General features: G+C 60.4%; 1 protein-coding gene across 8 annotated transcripts in view; it reads left to right on the forward strand.

The window, feature by feature from the left end:
• The window catches only part of ATP2B3 (ATPase plasma membrane Ca2+ transporting 3), a 61,802-nt gene that overhangs the window by 34,062 nt on the left and 8,125 nt on the right, over nucleotides 1–19,615 (forward strand). For 4 of the 8 annotated variants that reach the window (XM_049704337.1, XM_033417650.2, XM_033417651.2 and 1 more), the window contains 9 exons: nucleotides 4,195–4,374; nucleotides 4,506–4,593; nucleotides 5,203–5,309; nucleotides 5,609–5,800; nucleotides 7,304–7,517; nucleotides 8,199–8,410; nucleotides 9,278–9,385; nucleotides 10,443–10,625; nucleotides 14,999–15,085. In XM_049704337.1, the coding sequence (XP_049560294.1) occupies nucleotides 4,195–4,374; nucleotides 4,506–4,593; nucleotides 5,203–5,309; nucleotides 5,609–5,800; nucleotides 7,304–7,517; nucleotides 8,199–8,410; nucleotides 9,278–9,385; nucleotides 10,443–10,625; nucleotides 14,999–15,085 (1,371 nt within the window). Of the gene's footprint in view, nucleotides 1–4,194; nucleotides 4,375–4,505; nucleotides 4,594–5,202; nucleotides 5,310–5,608; nucleotides 5,801–7,303; nucleotides 7,518–8,198; nucleotides 8,411–9,277; nucleotides 9,386–10,442; nucleotides 10,626–14,998; nucleotides 15,153–19,615 lie in introns of all 8 variants that reach the window. The other 4 variants (XM_004286407.2, XM_033417652.2, XM_004286405.2 and 1 more) reach the window with 2 other exon arrangements.

The following is a 19,615-nucleotide window of genomic DNA, read 5'->3' on the forward strand; positions in this document are numbered from 1 at the left end:
TGTAGGCAGAACAAATGGCAGCCCGCCAGAGTTGGACCAACTGGGGAGGGTGGGCGATGGCAGAGCCTCGGGGTCCTCCAGGGGCATGGCCAACACGCCCCAGATCAGACCTTCCCCGGCACACTGGACCCCCACCCTCGTCCTCTTGCCCTTGCACCCTTCAGGAGGCTCGGTCCCGCCGTCTGGAAGGCCCCCTCCTGCTTGGCCTCCGCCAGGTAAGAGAGGGCGGCAGTTAGAACCTCGACGGCTGCCAACGCCCGCAGGACTGATGGACCAGAGGGGCTGGTGAGGGAGACGCAGGAGCCGGGGACAACTCCCAGGGCTCTGGTTCCGAGAACTGGGTAGATGGTGTTTGGGGGGCTGGGGGAGGGGAAGGCAGTTCTCAGTCGAGGGTTTGGTTGGGGCCGAGTGAGGTTCGGGACATCCCCATGGAGATGTCACGTGGTTAGGTCCTGGCCAGAGAGACATTCTCCAGAGGCGTCTTTTCATGAGTGATGGTCGTGGGTGCAGCGGAGCACAGGTGGGAGGAGCCTGCGAAGGAGACTCCAAGGAAGGGGCCGGGTGGGGAAGGGAGACTGTGAGGGGCGTGTGGCTGAGCAGGGCAGCCAGCGTGTGGACGCAACTTCACCCAGAGCTCTGCTGAACAGGGAACGGAGCGACAGGGCAGAGGTTGGTCAGGGTGCAGAGAGGAAGAGCAATGGAGGCGGTGCTGGTCCTTCAAGATGCAAGACCCCCGAGGGAGAGAGCCTGCCAGGCTGGCCCTGGAGCGGGGTGCTGGCGGCAGCTGCAGGACACCAGCCCCCAGAGAGAGTGTGCAAGGCACGGGGGGTGCAGGTTGTGAGGCAGGGAACAATCCTCTCTCTCCCAGGGCCTCTCCAGTGGCGCCCACCTCGTGTCAGAAGCACAGGCACCTTGATCCTGCCAATTAGCCTGAAAACATGTGCGTGCACGGGCTGCCCTCAGCTCTCCCTCGGGAGACAGGCATTCACGTGCTGGATCAGACACCACAGACCCTCCATTCAGAAGTCAGGGGTCATCAGCGACAGCGCATCCCCGAATTCCAAGGAGATAGGGACCATCGTGTGCAGAGAAGGGGCACCCGGAGTTGGCCCCAGGAGGAAGCGGGTGGTGGCAAAGGCAAGGAGAGAGACTTAGAGCCAAGGAATGGGCCCAGAGAAGGCAGGTGGGGAGAGGAGCTGCCTGGAGAGCAGGGGCACAGGATGCCGCTGAGGGAGGCAGGGCTACCTCCAGGGACACAGGGACTGGGCCTTTCCCTTCGCCGGACCAAGGAGAAACTGAGGCGCAGAGGAAGGCTGTGTCCATACGGCGAGCCGAGTCCTAAAGCCATGTGGTCCTTGCATAGACCCGATGGCCTCTCCACCTGAACAGAGCCCCCAGGTGGCCGCTCCAGGGTGATGGTTGTTCTCTCCTTACTCCTTGGGAGGTGTCGACAGTAGCAGCTCTAGACTTTTCCATCCAGATAACTGGGGCTGAATGAAGCTGCCGGAAAGCCAGAGCTCCTGTTGGAATGTCTCACAGACCCAGGAAGGCGACATTCACAGACCCCCAGGGCCCTGGCCAAGGCCATTTCTACAGCATCATAACAAACCCGCCAGCCCTTCCACCTCCACCCTTTGCCCGGATGGAGGGGTGTGAGGTGTGAAGCGGCTGGCAGCCGCACGGCACGGGGAGCCCTTCTTGCCTGACCCCCTGGGCCAAGGAGCCCTGCAAGCTTCCCCTAAGTTCCAGCATAAATATTTGTTGCAAACTGAAGCTCTAGTCATCGATGTAAGGTTGGAGGCCTGAGACGTATTTGTAGATCTCTGAGGCAGAGCTGCAGAGGCCCTCTTCTGGCCCACGGCAGCTCATTTACAGAAGCGCCAATGAGGCTAGGCTGGGGGCCGGATGGAACAGTCCAGAAGGGCTGCACACAGGCGGGGTGAGGCCCAACCCTTCCCCCGGTCCGTGCTCTTCTCAGAGAGGGATATTATTGTTTTTATACGTTTTCATCTTAGAGAAAACATGGATAAAAGTTCCCTGAAGGTCACCCTGAAGGCTCAGCCTCAGTGGCTGTCCCGGCGGCTAGAAGCACAGGGTGAGAGAGCCGCCAAGGCCAGGCAATGGGCAGCTCGTTTAAGATCCAGAAACGGCCTTGGTAAAAGGGCCCAGGGGACAGGACCGCTCCTCTCTGGCTGGAGAGTGGCTGAGTGAGAGGCTGGGCAGCAGGTGGGGAAGCCAGGCAGAAGCCCACGGGGACCAGCCATCCGCGCAGTGGCCAAGGAGGGGAGCCCCAGGTGCTGAAGGCAGGCGGGAAGGCCGATAGGGTGCTGTTCAACTTGCCGGGATGCCTGGGGGCCTGGGACGGCTACAGCCTGTGGAGGGCCTGGCAGGGGGGTGTCTCTGCCCTGGGGAGCTGCATGGACCCTGTAGGCAGGCTGTACTTACGCCAGAGGGCCTGGGGGCTCCTGCAGACACCTGGCTGCCTGCTGTGCTGTCGGGCCTCAGCCAGTGGGAGGCAGGCGAGGAAGGACAGTCACCCGATGAGGGAGAGGGCGCCTGCAGACGGAGGGAGCTTCCTGCCACCTGGCTTGGAGGCCAAGGGCCTTTCAGACCAGAGACGAGCCGGGCCTGGGCTGAGCCCACACAGAGGGGGCCAGCAGAGGCTGGACCTGGGGCTCCCAGGGCTCAGGCCCATCACGGCCACTTGGTGGCAGCAGAGGGGCTGCTCCTCCCAGACGCATCAGAGGTGGTGGGGGGAGCTTGCTGGAAAGGGAGGTATCTCCCGGCAGCTCATCCTCTAGCGCTCAAGGATCCCCAAAGAACAGAAAGCGTCCCTGAGCTGAGCGAGGAGACGCGTTACCGGGGGTGTGGGACGCAAGCCCCCTTCCCGGGGCGGGGCCTTCTAGGCCGCCTGGCCATATTTGCTGCAGGGATTGTAAGGTCACTCTGTCCCAGCCCTGAAGTGGGAGCCCCTCTGGCTGGGCCCCGGGTCCCCCTCCTCTTCCCACTCTCTCCCTGGCTGAGATCACAGCCTCCACACCCTGGCTTCGGGGGCCATCAGCGTGCCCGGACCTCCCGGGCCAGTGGTCCCCTGCAGCCGACCTGGCCCCGCCTGCTGCCCACCTCCCCTGGGGTCTCCCAGCTGCCCTGACCCCCTGGCGCCTGGCCCCAGCTCCCCCGGCCTGGCCACCAGGCCACCCCCGGGACACCGCGTGCTCCCGTGCTCTCTGTCATGCTTACACGGTTCTGGGGGCTCAGCCCGGCCCCACCGGGAGCCCACAGTGGGGTGCGCCGGGCCCAGCGGACTCATCTCCTTGCCCCGCCGCATCTCCTTGCCCTCCTCTCCCCTCCTGGCCCCTCAGGCGCGGTCGGCACGACTCTCCTCTGCGCTGCTGTCTCGGGCTCACAAGTCCCCTCCTCGCTGGAACGGGAGTGTCTCCACTCCACAATGCCACCCCCTCCCAGCTGGCCTCCGCTCCCTTCAGCACTGGAGGGATGTCTTGTTCTTCTCCCTTTTCCGGAATCTAATCTTATGTTTGGAAAATGGAGAGGTACTAAGGAACCAGAGTGATGTCCCATTTCCTCTAATGAGCAGTGAGAATGCCTTGTCATGTCAAGCCTACGGCTCTAAATGTCTTAGGTTTTATATCATTTAAAAAAAAAAAGTGGCGGGGAAACAGATGTTAGTGAGCTTGGCCAACAAGGCCAGAGCCTGCCTTGAGTCAGGGCCCGAGAGGGTCCAACCCGAGGTGGGTCCTGCCAGCTGGCGGGGCAGCTGGGGCCAGAGGTTCCTTTCTTGTCCTTCCGGAGCTCACTGGCACGGCCCCTGCCAGCTGGCCTGCTAATGGGACTGGTCCTGGCTCGGCTGCTCTGGGTCTCCATTTCCCCAGTGGAAACTGAGGTTGAAAGAGCTGGGTGATTTCTCCGGTCACCTTGCTGCACACGGCTCCGACGGTGCCCCTTGACAGCATTCCAGTGGCTTCTCCCAGCCTTGCTCGTGGTGTCAGGGCCTGGTTCTGAGTCGTCGGTGGTCCCCGGGGCCGGCACAGGGAAGGAGGCACCTGGGCTTGGGGGCACCCTGCTCCCTGCGGGCCAGGCTCCCAGCCGGGGCAGAGCTGACAGGCCGTCTCTCCCGCCTCCTCCAGATCTGGATGGAGGAACGGCTCTGGGCTCCAGCCATCTTGTCCCTTCCAGGTCCCTGAAGCTATCCGCAAATGCCAGCGCGCTGGCATTACAGTCCGCATGGTGACGGGGGACAACATCAACACGGCCCGCGCCATTGCGGCCAAGTGCGGCATCATTCAGCCCGGGGAGGACTTCCTGTGCCTGGAGGGGAAGGAGTTCAACCGGCGGATCCGAAACGAGAAAGGCGAGGTAGTTCCCGGCCGCCAGCCCTCCCTCGAGTCCACGGTTCTGGCACTTTCTCCACCGCCGCCCCCTCTGCTCAGCCCTGACTGCCCGCCCTGCCACGGAGGCTCTGCAGCGTCTGTGCTTTTCCCTCCCAGATAGAACAGGAGCGTCTGGACAAGGTGTGGCCCAAGCTGAGGGTCCTTGCCCGATCGTCTCCCACCGACAAGCACACTCTGGTTAAAGGTAATGGAGTGGGCTCACTCCTCACCCTGCCCTGCCCCCGCCCCGGGGGGCGGGACGCAGGCGGGGTATGGCCGTCACCCCTCGGGTCGTCGTCTGCTCCCAGACGCCCAAAGCTGAGCTTCCAGTTGGGTCTCAGGGTACTCAGCTCTGGACCCATTGCTGCTGGAGACTGTGTCTCAGAGGAAGTCACTGGCCCTCCCTGAACCTCATCGGGAAAATGGGGATAATAATGGAGACTCCCTCAAAGGGCTGACCTGCCAGGGCTCGAGCCTCCACTTCTCTGCGCTCACAGTATCAATGGAAGATGCCAGTAGAGACCAGCTCTCTTCATAGCAGATGGGGAAACTGGGGCCCAGGAGAGGGAGACATTTCTCCAAGTTGCCCAGTGCCGAGCCCCTGCCTTCTACGAAATCCCACCACCCTGTATCATCGCACTGGGTGATGGGCCAGGGTGGGAGAAGGGGGATGCGACTGCCAGTGAAGGCACAGGACTTGGTCCCAAAGATGGTGGACAGCACGGAGGACTGGAGCCTACTGCCCCCCCCCCGCCCCCGGGCTGGTCACCCGGGGCCACAGGTGGCACCAGACCTGCCCTGATCTGTGTTCCAGGGATCATCGACAGCAACACCGGCGAGCAGCGGCAGGTGGTGGCCGTGACCGGGGACGGCACCAACGATGGGCCAGCCCTCAAGAAGGCGGACGTGGGCTTCGCCATGGTAAGCCACCCGCTGTCAGCCTGGCTCACCACGCCAGGTGGGGCCTTGTGATGGAGGACGTAAGCTTTGTGCAGCAGTGTGTGGGGGCTAGCGTTGAGGCAAGTTGCAGAGTGCCAGAAGTTTCTTTCTCTCACATCTTGGCCACCTGGGCCTCTGCAAGCTCTGCCCTGTTGGTGGCGGCTGCAGCGGTGGCGCCCTCTTTGTTTGTGAGCAAAACCTCTCTAGTACAAGGACACGTTTGGAGTGGGTGAGGGGGGCTGGGGAAGGGGCCCCGTGGACACGGTGTGTGTGTCCCCCAGGGCATCGCGGGGACTGACGTGGCAAAGGAAGCCTCGGACATCATCCTGACGGACGACAACTTCACCAGCATCGTCAAGGCCGTCATGTGGGGCCGCAATGTCTACGACAGCATCTCCAAGTTCCTGCAGTTCCAGCTGACGGTCAATGTGGTGGCCGTGATTGTGGCTTTCACGGGTGCCTGCATCACTCAGGTGGGCACTGGGGGCCACCGGGGCCCAGGGAAGACCCCGGGCTCTCCCTCCCATGGCCGGGCTCCTCCCGCCCGGTGCACCTGGACCCCAGTGTGCAGAGCAAGCCCAGGGGACCCCGCCCCCAGCAGGGTGAGGGCTGAAGAGCCCCTACCTGAGGACCCAGTGGCGGGAGCCAGGTTTTTTTTGTTGCAGACTTTTTTGGTTGAGATAGAATTCACCCATCAAAAACTTCACCGTTTGAGAGTATACAATTCAGTGACTTTTAAGTACGTTCACAGTGTTGTACCATCATCACCTCTATGTAGTTCCGTCATGTTTTCATCACCCCAAAAGGAAGCGCCACTCCCCCTCCACCAGCCCCCGGCACCCGCTCATCTGCTTTCTGTCTCTACAGACTTACCTATTCTGGACATTTCAGCTACACGGAACCAAATCATAGGTGGTTGTTTGTGTCTGGCTCCTTCACTTAGCGCAATGTTCTCGAGGTCCATCCATGTTGTAGCAGGTACTTTATTCCTCTTGATGGTGGACTGATGTTCCATTGTATGGAGCGAGCACCTTGTGTTTCTGCATCCCTCCATCAATGGGCATTTGGGTTGTTTCCACCTGTGGCCGCTGTGGACATGCGTGTGCAAGTCTTGGTAGACCTGCATTTGCGCTTGTCCTGGGTCTGCTGGGAACTCCGTGGTTAACCTTTGCAGGAGCCTCTTTTCCTTTTTCAGTTCTCCAATTCTCCCCATTAGTGAGTGTCCAGAATTTGTCTCCCTTTCAAAGGTATTTTTGAATTGAGATAAAATCCGCATGACATAAACTGTACCGTAATAGCCATTTGAACCAAAGTGTACCATCCTGTGGTTTTTGATGCATTGCACATCTTGTGCAACCGTCACCTATACCTCAGTCCAGAACCTTTTCATCACCCCTGTACCCACCAGGCAGCCACTCCCCACTCTCCTCTCCCCCAGCCCTGGCATCCACCCGTTCACTTTCTGTTTCCATGGGTCTGTCAGTTCCAGAAGTTTCATAGGCATGGAATCCTACAGGATATGGTCCCTGGTGTCTGTCTTCTGTGAGGCTCATTTTTAACCAACAAGTCAGAGGCGATGGGAAGGAAGGTCCAGTGCAGTTTCTACCTCTTCCTGGCCCTTGGGTGCAGGAATGCATCTGTCGGGCTCTTTTATGGTCTGGGCCAAGTGACAGGGCGTGGCAGCCTCCTGCTAACAGTTTGGACCACACCTTCTAGATCACTGCCAGCAGGTGAGAGAAGAAGGGAGACTGACAACATTTTAAGAGCAGGAATCTGAAAGCCCAGCGAAAACTCTCTGCTAACTTTAAGAAAACATAGGGATGGAGATGTCGCGTTTTTATGGGAAGGTTGGATTTGTTGCATTTTCACTTGAATTCAATTCCAGTGACATTGACCCCAAGCTGCGTCTCTTCCCAGGAGTGGGGGGCCGGTGGGGTTTCCAGGCCCATGTTGGGGTAACTGGCTCCTCTCCACAGGACTCTCCTCTCAAAGCCGTGCAGATGTTGTGGGTGAACTTGATCATGGACACATTCGCCTCTCTGGCCCTGGCAACAGAGCCGCCCACTGAGTCGCTGCTGCTGCGGAAGCCGTATGGCCGGGACAAGCCCCTGATCTCACGGACCATGATGAAGAACATTCTGGGCCACGCCGCCTACCAGCTCACTACCATCTTCACGCTGCTGTTCGTCGGTAGGTTGGCCCAGGGCACCCTGTGCTGTGGCCAGCCCCGCAGGCCCCGGTGCTGTCCAGCAGTGGCAGGGACAGACGGGCACCTGGGGACCCGATTTCCAGTGAGGACCCCTCGGCCCTCACCTCCCTGCCATCCTGGGAGTTTTGTTCTCTGTACGGCATCGGCTCCTTTTAGGAGATTCCTTTATTTACGTGGGGGCGGGTTTGTCGCTTTGTCTATGTGTGGCCTCTCTTCCTGACGTCAGAGGGCCTCCACGGGTCTGATGAGCCTTGACCACGTGGTGGCTTGGCTCTCAGCACATGTTCCTGGGAGTAGACTCAAAGTTCAGTGCAGGCATGGCGGTGGCCAAGGGGCAAGAGTCACCACGTGAGGGCGCCCAAACGGCAGCACCTGGGGTCCTCTCATGGGGCCTTTCTCTGCTATCTCGGGAGCAGAAGCTGGTCATGGCTGACCCGAGAGCCGTTCCTTCCCCAGCTCGAGCCAGTGTGCAAACGGGTCTTAATGTCTTCACCCCTGTCCTGGGGTTTCAGTGCCAGACCCCCCTGGTCTGGACCCGGCCTTGGCTGTGATCTCCCGTTGCTTAGCCTGGGGGCTGGGGGGCTCATGACTTCCAGCCGTGTCGCCCAGTGGTGACGCGCCCACCTGGGCCCGGCTCCCCTCACGCGGCCCTGGGCTTGCAGGCGAGCTCTTCTTCGACATTGACAGCGGGAGGAACGCGCCCCTGCACTCGCCGCCCTCCGAGCACTACACCATCATCTTCAACACCTTCGTCATGATGCAGCTCTTCAACGAGATCAACGCGCGGAAGATCCACGGCGAGCGCAACGTCTTCCACGGCATCTTCGGCAACCCCATCTTCTGCACCATCGTGCTGGGCACCTTCGCCATCCAGGTAGGAGCGACGGCTCCACTCTTGCAGGTCCCTCCAGGTCCGCCACTCCCATTTCTAGAACTCCATTCCTTGGCGGGAGGCCACCTTAACTCCAGGAGGCGCTGAGTGTTCAAAACTAGGGCGTATTGATAGAAAATGTGAGGTAGAGCGAGGCCAACAGGCCAGGATAGTTGGTTTCTCGCAGTTCTCAGAGGGGGGGCCAGCCATGGCACAGGGCCCACCTGGGGAAGCACCCGGGCTGGTCGGCAGGCAGAAGGAGAGCGGGGAACCCAGAGCAGGAGCTGAGGTGGGAGGGGCAGGCTGAGCACTTGATGGTGTGAATAATTCCCGGGCTCTGGGGTGGAGGGCTGTCCACCTTGTGGTCTGGGACCCAGCCCTGGGTGGTTAGGGAGGGGGACAGTGGCCTGGAGGGTGAGAGCCCAGGAACAGAGAGAGTTGGAGTGTGGGCTTGGGACCAGTTGGCCTGTAGTTGAAAAGCTCACCCCTGGAAGAGGACTCCTCCCACGGAGGGGCCATGAGGCTGCGGGAGGAACATGGCTAACATGACCGAGCCTCGCCCGAAGGCTGGAAAAGGGACAGTCCGGGGCGCCTGGCTCAGTGGGCACCTTGCAGCAAGCGAGGCCACGTGCCCGTCCGGCACAGCACCCACGGCCCGTGGTCAGCCGGTCTAGGAAGCTTCTCTAGGCACTGGCTGAGGTGGGTACGAAGGGAAGGAGGCCAGAGAAAAGAAGGCTCCCGGGAACTGCCTGTCTACCTGGGTGAAGCAACAAGCCTTCTGACTCCCTGAGCTCGGCCCACAGGACAGGGGGAGCCCCGAGGGCTAGAGGAGCTGGCCGGCCGCGCCTCCCGCCCACCCCTCTTCCACAGATTGTCATCGTGCAGTTCGGCGGAAAGCCCTTCAGCTGCTCCCCGCTGTCTACGGAACAGTGGCTCTGGTGCCTGTTTGTTGGTGTTGGGGAGCTGGTCTGGGGACAGGTAAGTGTCTGCCTCGGTGGCTTTCCCAGCCCTGCCCCTTTCCAATTTGTCTGGGGAACTGTGGGCAGCCCAGGGTCCCCTAGCCTGCCTCTGGGACAGGCCATGACCTAGGTGCAGGGCCACAAGTGACAGCCTCAGCAGAGAGCATGCAAAGGGCCATGGCTGGGATGTCACAGCGCCCAGCAAAACCACCCGCCGCTCCCCTTGCCACGGTAGGAGCTGAAAATCGTGCCTTAGAATTGGGTGGCTTGGAAAATGCTCACATATTTGAAGCTACACAATACCTCTGTGAACCTTCCAGACAGGGTGGCTTCAACGGCAGGTGTTATTCTCTGGAGGCTAGATGTCCAAGATCATGCTTACATAGGGCAGGCCCAGGAGAGGCCGGGCACGAGCTCCCAGCTCCCCCGCCAGGGGAGTCGCGTGGCAGTGCAGTTTCTCCCAGCAGTAATGTGTGATGACACGCACGGGTACCACCATCGGGGCAGCTCCCCTGAGTGGTGCGGTCCGGGGACTTGAGTGGCGTCGGTCCTGGAGGCCTGGGGAGCCCATGTGACTTAGTTACTCAATCTCTGCGCCCCAGAGGTCAAGATGGTACATGCGACCCAGGGACCCGCCCCAAATCACCGCGGCAGTGTAGCCCGCCTGCCCTCGGCCCCAGCTAAACCAAGAGGCAGGGGCCTAAAGGTCCCCTCCCATGAGCCAGGCCAGGGCGAGACCTTGGTCTGGCGAAGCGAGTCCCTTACATCACACACTGTGCGGGAAGGTGGCGTGAGCCGCTCCTCTGGGCGTCGACGGAGGAGGGTCCACCGGCACGCACACTGCTTTGGAGAGCAGGATTCGGCAGCAGGCAGAGGCGGCCCAGGGGCCGCCCGCAGGGAGCAAGCACTGAGGAAAGAGCTGCACACGGTGCCGGGGCCTGTGCAGGGGCGGGCGCACACACGGCCTGGGCCTGCATCAGCGGAAGGCGGGCAGCCTGCATCCGCTCCCGGCCCCAGCAGAGCTCCCACCTCTGACGGCCACTTCTGCCTGCTGTCCCTCACCTCTGGCGACCCAGGTCATCGCCACCATCCCCACCAGCCAGCTCAAGTGCCTGAAGGAAGCGGGGCACGGGCCCGGGAAGGACGAGATGACCGACGAGGAGCTGGCTGAGGGTGAGGAAGAGATCGACCACGCCGAGCGGGAGCTGCGCAGAGGCCAGATCCTCTGGTTCCGGGGCCTCAACCGGATCCAGACGCAGGTAAGCCGCCGGGCTGCTCGGCCGCTCTGGCTCTCCCGCCTCGCGAGGGGGGCAACAAGCCAGAGGCGGAGAATGGGCGAGGTGAGCTGCGAGGACAGGGAAGCCCTTGGGGCTTGCCGCCGCGACCACAAGGGCAGTTGCCGGATGTGCCGGATGACAGTACGTCTCCAAGATGGCCTCTCCCTGACGCCTCGCCCAGAGCCCAGGTGGCCCTCCCCGCTAGTGGGCACAGGTGTCAGCTAACGGCGTGTGCTGTGACCCAGAGCTGTATCTCAGGGAGATGGGGGCACGGGCCACCCACTGTCTGAGTAGCTGCCGGGACTCGTTTTCTTTGCTGGGAGCTGCCCCAGGTCATGGGGCAGGGGCCTTCTCGGGATGAGGCAGATGCCCGTTTCCAATAGCCTTTGGTGAGCTCACCATTCATTGGGTTATACTGTGAATTCTGTGGAAAGGCTTCATTTGGGAAGTGAACTCTGGTAACCAAGTTGGTCCGTTCTGTGCATCCCAATCTCCTCTATAAACTCAGACAGCCAGGACGACTGCCCAGCTGTGGGCGCTTGCAAAGGCTTCCTGAGAGTCTGCCTGACAGAGCCACCCTTGCTTCCTGCCCCCAGCTCTTCCCGGCCAGCCTTCTTGCCAGAATGTTCCATACTTGCTGTCTCTCTCATCATAGCCTGACATCAGCCCTCAACACCCCAGAGGCGGTTCTCACCAAGGTCTGTGAGACACCCTCCCGGCTCCCGAGCTGGGCTGTCCCTCCATCCCTCCCGCTTGCGGACTGTTTCCCAGCGCCCTTCCGGAAGTGCGGTCCGCCCTGCTCTCCTGGCAGCTTGCTGGCCCCTCTCCATCTTCCTTGCTTGTCACTCCCACCTCCCACTGAGACCGTGGTCTGCCCTGTCGCCTGGCTGTGACCCTAGCTGCTGGAAGTCCCACGGTCCCCGGGGCACTGGTCTCTTCTTGCCAGTTCCCCGTGGCCTGGCCCTCCCCGCACAGCCTCCAGATGGCAACCAGGCGCCCCTCACGCACCACCTTCTCCTCTGCCTCACGGCACCCACCCTGGGCTCAGGTCAGCCCAGACCCAGGCCCCACCTCCCCAAGCCCACCTCCTCCCGCCCCCCAGCTCCTGATCCATGGCTCCCTCACTTCTACTGCCCAAGCCAGAGCCCTGGAGCTGTCCCAGACCCTCTTCCCGTCTCCCCACACACGTGGCACATTGGCATGGCCCTTCGAACGCGCATGCCCAGTCCAGCCACCTCCGGCCCCGCCCCCAACATCCTCCTGGCTCAGCCGCCCACGTCTCTGCCTGGACTGAGGCTCCCGGGGTCCACCTTGGACCCCTGCAGCCTATTTGCAACATAGCCAGCGTGTGACACCCCATCACTCCCTGCTCCTCCCGGGCCTTTCTCCGTGCTCTGTCCTGGACCCACAGCCCCACTGCCCCGACCCAGCTCCAATTGCTCTTGCCCCGGAGACCCACCGGCAGGAAGAACACCACCGGGCGCCTGCTTGGGTGGCTTCCCGCGTGGCCGCTTGGCCTGGGCCAGGACCTGAGAGCACAGCTCTCCCCAGCGCCCGCCTCCAGCCTGTCACAAGTCACCATGGGCTCATCCCAAAGAATCCTCCATGCCAGGTGCCCAAAGCGCCCTCCCAGTGCACGCGGCTCACCAGCTGCTGCCACACAACCCCTGGGGGCCTAGTCTCTGGGCGCCCCTCTCCTCCCCAGGCGCCAGCCTCAGCTCCCCGGCCAGAAGCTTTCAGCCTCCCGTCTGCCTCTCGGCATCACCCCACGTGCCCTGCGTCCCCGGAACTCCTGCTGCCTTCCCAGACTCCCACTCTGCTCGCCGCATTGCTGTGCCTCCATGCTGGCCACTGTCTGGGCCCCAGGCCTCCGCAGCTCCCACCGTGTCCCCTGGGGCCCCTCCTCATCCCACGGCGGCCCCGTGAAGCCTTCTCAGAGTCCCAAGGGGCTGCTCCGGGCCTCTGGCTCAGCCCTCCCGGCATCGCAGGCGCCTTGGCCAGCGTGGCGGGGGAAGGATGTCTTGGGCCCGGCCAGAACACTGAGCGCCCAGTAGAATGGGAGGAGCCTTTGTCACCAGCTGTCTAGGTTTTCCCCGTGGCCTCCTGGCTGCTCAACTGTGAGCACCCACCCACCCATCCCGCCCCGACGGGCTCCGGTGTGTCATGCTGGGCGGGTTCTGCAGCAGAGCCTATTTGCTTCCATCGCTGAGCCAAAGTCAGTGTTAGCTCTTCTAGCAGCCAACACCACAGCCCTGCCCCAATCCTAGGTGTCCGGGAAGAGGTCTCTGGTGCCCCAGTCACCTGTGCGTCTGTGTCTTCTTACTGCCTGCAGGCTCTTGGACCTGACACTGCCACCCCATTGGTAGAGTAGGTCCCCTCAGTCAGAGCCTTGCAGTTCTGGGCTGGTCGGGTCCCTGCTTTCCACACGGGGAAATGGGGCCCAGAAAGAAGGGACTTGCCCAAGGTCACCCAAGTCTCCTTCCCCCATCCCTTAGCCCTGGCCTCTCCATGGAGCCACTCATTCCTCCCCTTGACTTTGTCACATCAACTCCACCACACTTCTCAGGAATGCCGAACCAACCAGTTGCTTTAGTTCACTTTTTAAGAGCGTTTGTTCATTTTGATTCAAAATACCTGCTTGCAAAGCAGAAATAAAGCCCCTCAAGTTGCATACACCCCATGCCAAGAGAAACGTTCTCTAGGCAGCCAGCCCTAGATTTCCAACCTTTGCAAGGCACAAAATTGCTCCCCAGACTTCAGAGACCAGCACAAGTTTTTATGTTGCTAAGTGAAGGCATTTCCTAAGCTGCTGCCCGCTCTCACCATCATTCCAGGCACATAGAAACGCACCAGCCAGGAAGGGTGTCATTCCAGAATAAAAGAGTCCTCCAAATGCAGGACGTGGATCTTTTCAAAGTGCTCACGACGTGGTCTATTTCGCATTCCATTCTAAACCAGAGAAGCTTCAGCAGTGACTGGGCCTCGTTCCTGGCCCAGTGTGGGGGGCTTCCGGGTAGGCCTGGGGCGGAGGGATAATTCTGTGGTATTTTGACTGATACCATCATCGCCTCGGGACACCATGCGGAGAGGCCCAATCAGAGGCAGGAAAGGCATTTTTCCCTTCCCTTGTCGCCTTTGCCACAGTAAGAGTCCCCTCTTGAGACAGTCCCCTGTCTCCATAGCCTTAGAAACATCTCAATCTAGGGAGGAGATGCCCCCCCCCCCCCCCCGCAAAGAGACAGCGACATCGGCATGGGTCATCTTCCTTCAGTGTGCTGGGGCACTCGGCACTGCGCCAGTCCCCGTGGGCACTCAGTATGCCTTACTTCTGCTGGGCAGAAGGGGGCTCAGTGGTGCGTACACAGCAATTAGTCTGTCTGGCAGCGCGTCCAAGGGTTGAAATGCTGGCCGTCTTCACTTTGGTTGGGATGGGGGCCGTCTGAGCACTCCGCTGCTTACGTCATCCAGTGAACTATGTGGCACTTTCTAGAAATCAGATCCACCTTCTAAGGCCAGAGATTCCACACACACTCCCCACTAAGAGGGGACATTCTCTAAGAAGCGGCCCGAAGTACGCCACAGCGGGCTGGCCTCCCAGAATCTAGACACACGGTCTTCTGATGGGGGGACGTTCACAGTGGCCACCCAGCCACGGTTCCTTGGGACCCCACGCCTGGGCTTGCTCCACCCCCAGGCCCCCCTGCCAGCCAAAGGCGGGTCGGGAAACCCAAAGATACTGCATCTCCGGCAAGTTCACCCCCATGGCTCTCATTTCCTGAAGCCTCCTAGGAGGCTTTAAGGGTGGGGGACGAAGTAAAGCCATCTTTGCTCCCCGGACCCAGGCTCTCCACTCTCCCTCCTGCCCTGCCTGTGGCTCTGTGGGAAGGCATTCCGATGAGAGGAAGCAGGGGCTTTGGGGAAACCCCCTCCCCCTCTTTTAAAATCCATTCTGACACTGAGACTTCCCACGGAGTACCCCTCAGTCACTTATGGCAATATAAACACAGGACGGGCCAGGGAAGGGTACTTACTGATGAGTGGCTTGCGATGAGCATATCGTGAATGCAAATGGCTCTCTCTAAAGTGTTTGCGGTGCGCGCGATCCATCGTCAACCCCCGCGCGCCAGGTCTTCTGAGCGCTAATCATTTGCTCAGCAAAGCCTCTCGTGGTGGATGACGCAGAGGCCAGACTCGGCCTCGGCCTCGGCCCCAGCAGAAGCACCGAGGCGGCCTCAAGGAGGCTTTGCTGTCACGATATGCACCCAGTGTGGCCCCTGTCCCCGCCCAGCCCCACCCCCGTGCGGTCGCGGGGACTACAGTGCAAGCCAACCTTTATCTCATTTTCTCTCCCACAGATGGAGGTAGTGAGTACCTTCAAGAGAAGCGGTTCATTTCAGGGTGCTGTGCGCCGGCGGTCCTCGGTCCTCAGCCAGCTCCATGACGTAACCAATCTTTCTACCCCTACTCACGTAATTCTCTCTGCTGCCAATCCCACCAGTGCCGCTGGGAGTGAGTCTTGAGTCCCCTTTTCTCTCATAAATGGCATCTCTGGGGGAGGAAAAAGCCTCCCGCCTCTTCCTTCTCTTTTTTTCCAGTCTTACATCCTCCGCTCACCGAGGCTTTTCCGTTCTTTCTTTATCGCCCTGTTCAGTCCTTCCCGCCCAGACGGTGTGTCTCTCTAAAGCCATATCCTCTTATGAAATGTACTGAATCCATGGCACTGCTGGACCTTTTGTTCTTTCCTTTGGTTTTTGGGGTTTTGTTTAGCGCTCCTTCTGTCGCTGGTTTTCTTTTCTTGAACTTGTCTGCCTTTGCTGATGGTTCTTCATGAACTTGGCCGCTTCTGGTGGTGTCTGGTGTCAGTCAGGTTGGGGCCTTGGTCAGTGTTCCGCGGGGCAGCTCGAGGGAGGCGCGCGGGCTCAGGGCCGCCCCCAGGACTGGAAGGAGAGGCGAGCGCCTTTGCAGCGCCATTCACAGCGGAAGAACCCAGCCCGCCCTCTTGGGACTAAAGCAGCAGCTTCCAGAGCTCTCCTTGGAGTGGTTTCCAAAGGCAGTACACCTGAGCCCCGGGCGTTAAAGGGGACCCCAGGCGCCCTCCTCATGCCTCGAGCCCGCCCTCGGCCACGTTTCCTTTTGTTCCCAAAGCATCTTCCCTCTTTCCAAGCAGGCCTCAGGACTGGAAGGTCTTAACCTGATCTGGTCCAGACTCTCTCTCCTCCTTCCTTCGAGAAGCTGGGAGAAATTGCTTCCTTTTTATACGTCCCTCTGAAAAGTTCCCGCCATGTCTGTCACATTTTAAAAGGAACCCAGGGGCAAGCCACTAGGCCATGGAGCCCAGCACCCCACGGTCCGCCCAGTCAGAGACAACACAAGGAACAGTGTGGGCCCCCCACTGCCCCCCACTGCCCCCCAGAGCCACCTGCTTCTCACAGCAAACTCGAGATTTCAAAAGCCAAACAGTACACCTTCAAGTATGAGCCCAGAGCCCCTGCCAGGATGGTTCACTGCTACCTGTTTCCTTTCCTTCCAGTGGGACCCGGCAGCTCTCACCTCTGTGAACACATCACTTCCCCATGGACACAAGTTGTTAACTGTGCACAGTTTTGTTTTTTGTTTTTTCTTTTCTTCTTCTTTTTTTTTTAGGAACTGGTAAGAGGTCCCCAGTGGAGGGCGTCCCTCCTCTTGCTTAAGCTGTCCTTTCAGACCACTCTGCCCTTTATGGAAGGGATGTACTGGTCCCCACTGGGGCCACCTTGTCCCCTTTGGAAACAGCGCACACGTAAACACACACACACACACACACGAGCGTGCTCCCATCCCACAGGCCACACACATGTCCAGCTCCCTTGAACGTTCACTGAGCCACCCACCCGGGGCCGCAGACGCTGGCTGATGGCCGTCACAGGCGAGCTGGAAAGCTTGTCCCACAGGGCACTTGGCACCACTCCACCTGGGGAAGCCGGCAGGAGGCTCGGCCAGGGCCTGCTGGGCCGCAGCTGCCCTCCCCTGCCACTTCCTTCACGTGTTCCTTTGCCATCTCTCTCTGTGCCTCCTCTCTGTCTGTCTGTCCATCCGCCTGTGTGTTGACTTGGGGGAAGGCATCCCGTCCCTCCTCTGCTCACCCCTAGGCCTTCCCCACACTCCTGCTGAGGCCGCACTGTCTGGGGGCCTCAGGCCACCTCCCTGGGGGCAGCCTCCTTCTCCTCTCTCTTCCTCGGCTTCTAGTACCTTCCTTCTTTCTGCGGCCACCTGTCCTGTCCCCCTTCCCAGTGCCGGGAGCCCAGCAGCGTGGGGTAGGAGCCGCTCCCGGGGGACCTAGGTAGCTCCTGGCCAGAAGAAGGGTCACTGTCCATCCACACCACGTACCACTGGGAGATGAGCGCCTTCTGCCTGAGGAGGGTCCCGATGTCCTGACTCACAAGATGCTGGATGGAGGGCCAGGTGGCACCAGGGGACGTTCCTGCTTCCAGAAGCTGCCGACCAAGACCACTCCCTGCACCATCACCGCTTCCCAGTCCAAGCTTCAAAGACCCCGAGAAATCACCAAGTCTGGCACCCACATCGTACGAATCAGGGGAAGGCCTGGCAGAGTGGAGGACAGCCCTAGGCCTTCAGTCTCTCTCTCGGAACTTACCAGAAGAAAGGCAGGGTGCAGTGGTCACGGGGCACAAGGTTTCCTCAGGAAAACCCAGCTCTTTCAGGAAGGCTTCTGTCCTCCTTGCCTACCACCCAGCCAGGCCGCGCCTCCTCCCGAGCGCCGCGGCCAGTCTCGGCCCAACATCGCTTCCGGTGAGAGCCTCAGGCTGTGTAGGTGGAAGGCCTGGTTGCGGGTGTGGACAAGGAGCCCGAAGGCCAGAGTGACAGGTGACATTGCTCACCCAGTGCAGGCCCCGGCACGCAACATCGACGCAAGAAGTGGCCAGAGTCCGAGGGGGAGGACAGCCCCTCAGAGGAGTGATGGGGGGAGGCTAGAGGTGCGATGGTCCTCGGGGCTCAGCGCGCCCACATTCACAGCCACGCACACTTCCTTTTGACCTCCGACACCCCGCCCCCGGCTCCAGAATGGCCTTGGCTGCCTCCCCGCTGCCCACTCAGCCGTCTCTCCTGCCTGCCTTCGTGGCCGCCCCACCACAGCCATTGCACGGGACCCCAGCCATGCCTGGCCTTGCGGCCACCCGCCGGAGTGGCTTAGGAGAAAGCATTCTTTACTAACCACCATCAGTCTTCTGGAAACGAAGGGGGTGTGAAATCCTATCCCGTTAGTGTGTCAGTCACCCTCATTCCTGCCCCAATCACACTCTCACACAGTAATTCTTCAGGAAGCTCGGCCTCATTCCCCAGCTGGCTCTTAGGATCCCCAAGGTGTAGGCAGACAGGAGGTGTCTATTCCCTCAGGTTTGCTAATGAGCGGCAAGCCCGGGCTGCCAGATGGCTGCCCCCAGGTGCGAGCGCCCCCCCAGCCACATATCCGCAGCCTGTTCCCCAGCAGCCTGGCCCTCCTGCAGCAACAGTGGGCCCCTGTGCTCAAATGCTTACTGTCCCAGGGGCAGGTGGCGAGTTTGCTCAGATGTGCCCAGAAGGACCCCTCAGGGCCCTTCAGTTCTGATCAACCGAAAACATATCATGACAGTTGCTTTATTTTAATTGGCTTTTGCGGACTTGGCAAAGCCCAGCCCGGCGAGCCCCCGGGGCTTCTGTGGACACGCCCTTCTGGAGCCTGGGGAGACACGCCCCTCACACACTCCTAGAGCCCCACTGAGGAAGGAGCCCTGCAGAGTGAAAGCTGTCTTGTTTGCTGGAATTTGCTACCTTCTCAGGAAATCCATTGATTTCGAGCCGAGTCTGCCCACGGGGGTTTCTGGGAATAGTGTATTGGCATTTTTGGTCAGCTCTTTGACAGTGTGCACACTGTCTCCGCACTAGGAACAGTGTCAGCCCTACCCGAGCCTCCTGCAGCCAGGGACCCTACCACATGGAAGAACCTTCCAGGCAATTCCTAAAGCACATGCCAGCTTGCAGCCTAAGGCAGACCCTGAAAGCCCTGCTCCAGAGCCCCCCACCCCTGCAGACACTTCCGGGCCGACTCCTGGGGCTGGGAGCCAGGGCCCAGGAAGCCCAGGAGACTTATCTGAGGCCCTGCAGCTGGAGACAGCCAGGATGAGAGGCAAGGCCGAGCCCCTGGAAAACGCAGGACTCTCCGTGCCTGGGTCAGTTCAGTGCAACATCTTGTTGACACCGGCCACTGAGTCTGGCCTGTCCCGGTCCTGGGCACACGTGCACGCCCACAGAATGGGAGGTAATCTTCACAACTCACAAGCCACCAGCATTTTCGGCTGGCCGGCACACACAAAGCTGTGTCTTTGGTTTGGGATTCAATCCCTCAGTGAAAGAGCCGACTCTGGAGTCTGAATTTTCACGTCTTCTAATTCCGTGGTGAGGAAAGGGAGCCTTCCCCCTTGCTACCCCCTTGATTGTAGGTCCATCACTGCACACCTCTTTGTGTTGGTCTCAAGTCACGATTCACCCTCATGCCTACAGGGAGGGTTTGGGACTTGGCAGCCTAAAGTTCATGGAGGCGCCATGGCTCTCCCGGGCTGCTGTGTTCAGAATTTGCTCTAAATCCAAAGCCCCATTGCCAGGGAAGCTGCCAGGTTCCTTCCTCCCACAGAAGGTTCTGGATAGTGGTTGGTACGGAAGGACAGGGCAGGAGTTGGATGGAAGAATTTTGAGCTCTGTGAGCTTCACAGTGAGAGAGAAGGGAGGGTGCAGAGGGTGACGACCCCCCCCAGGGCCTGCTCCTCCCACAGTCCAAAGGTGTCAGACCCAGTTTCTGTTGTGGCCATTGTCATTGTTGTTCGGGAGCCTTTGCTTTTATTTTTCTCTCCTTTTCTTTTCCTTTAATGGGGTGGGAGATCCTTCATCCTTCGCTTTCCTCCCTGCTTCCACGTCCCTTCTCCGCCTCCACCACCACC

Source organism: Orcinus orca, chromosome X (genome assembly GCF_937001465.1).
Source record: "Orcinus orca chromosome X, mOrcOrc1.1, whole genome shotgun sequence".
Taxonomy (NCBI): Eukaryota; Metazoa; Chordata; class Mammalia; order Artiodactyla; family Delphinidae; genus Orcinus; species Orcinus orca.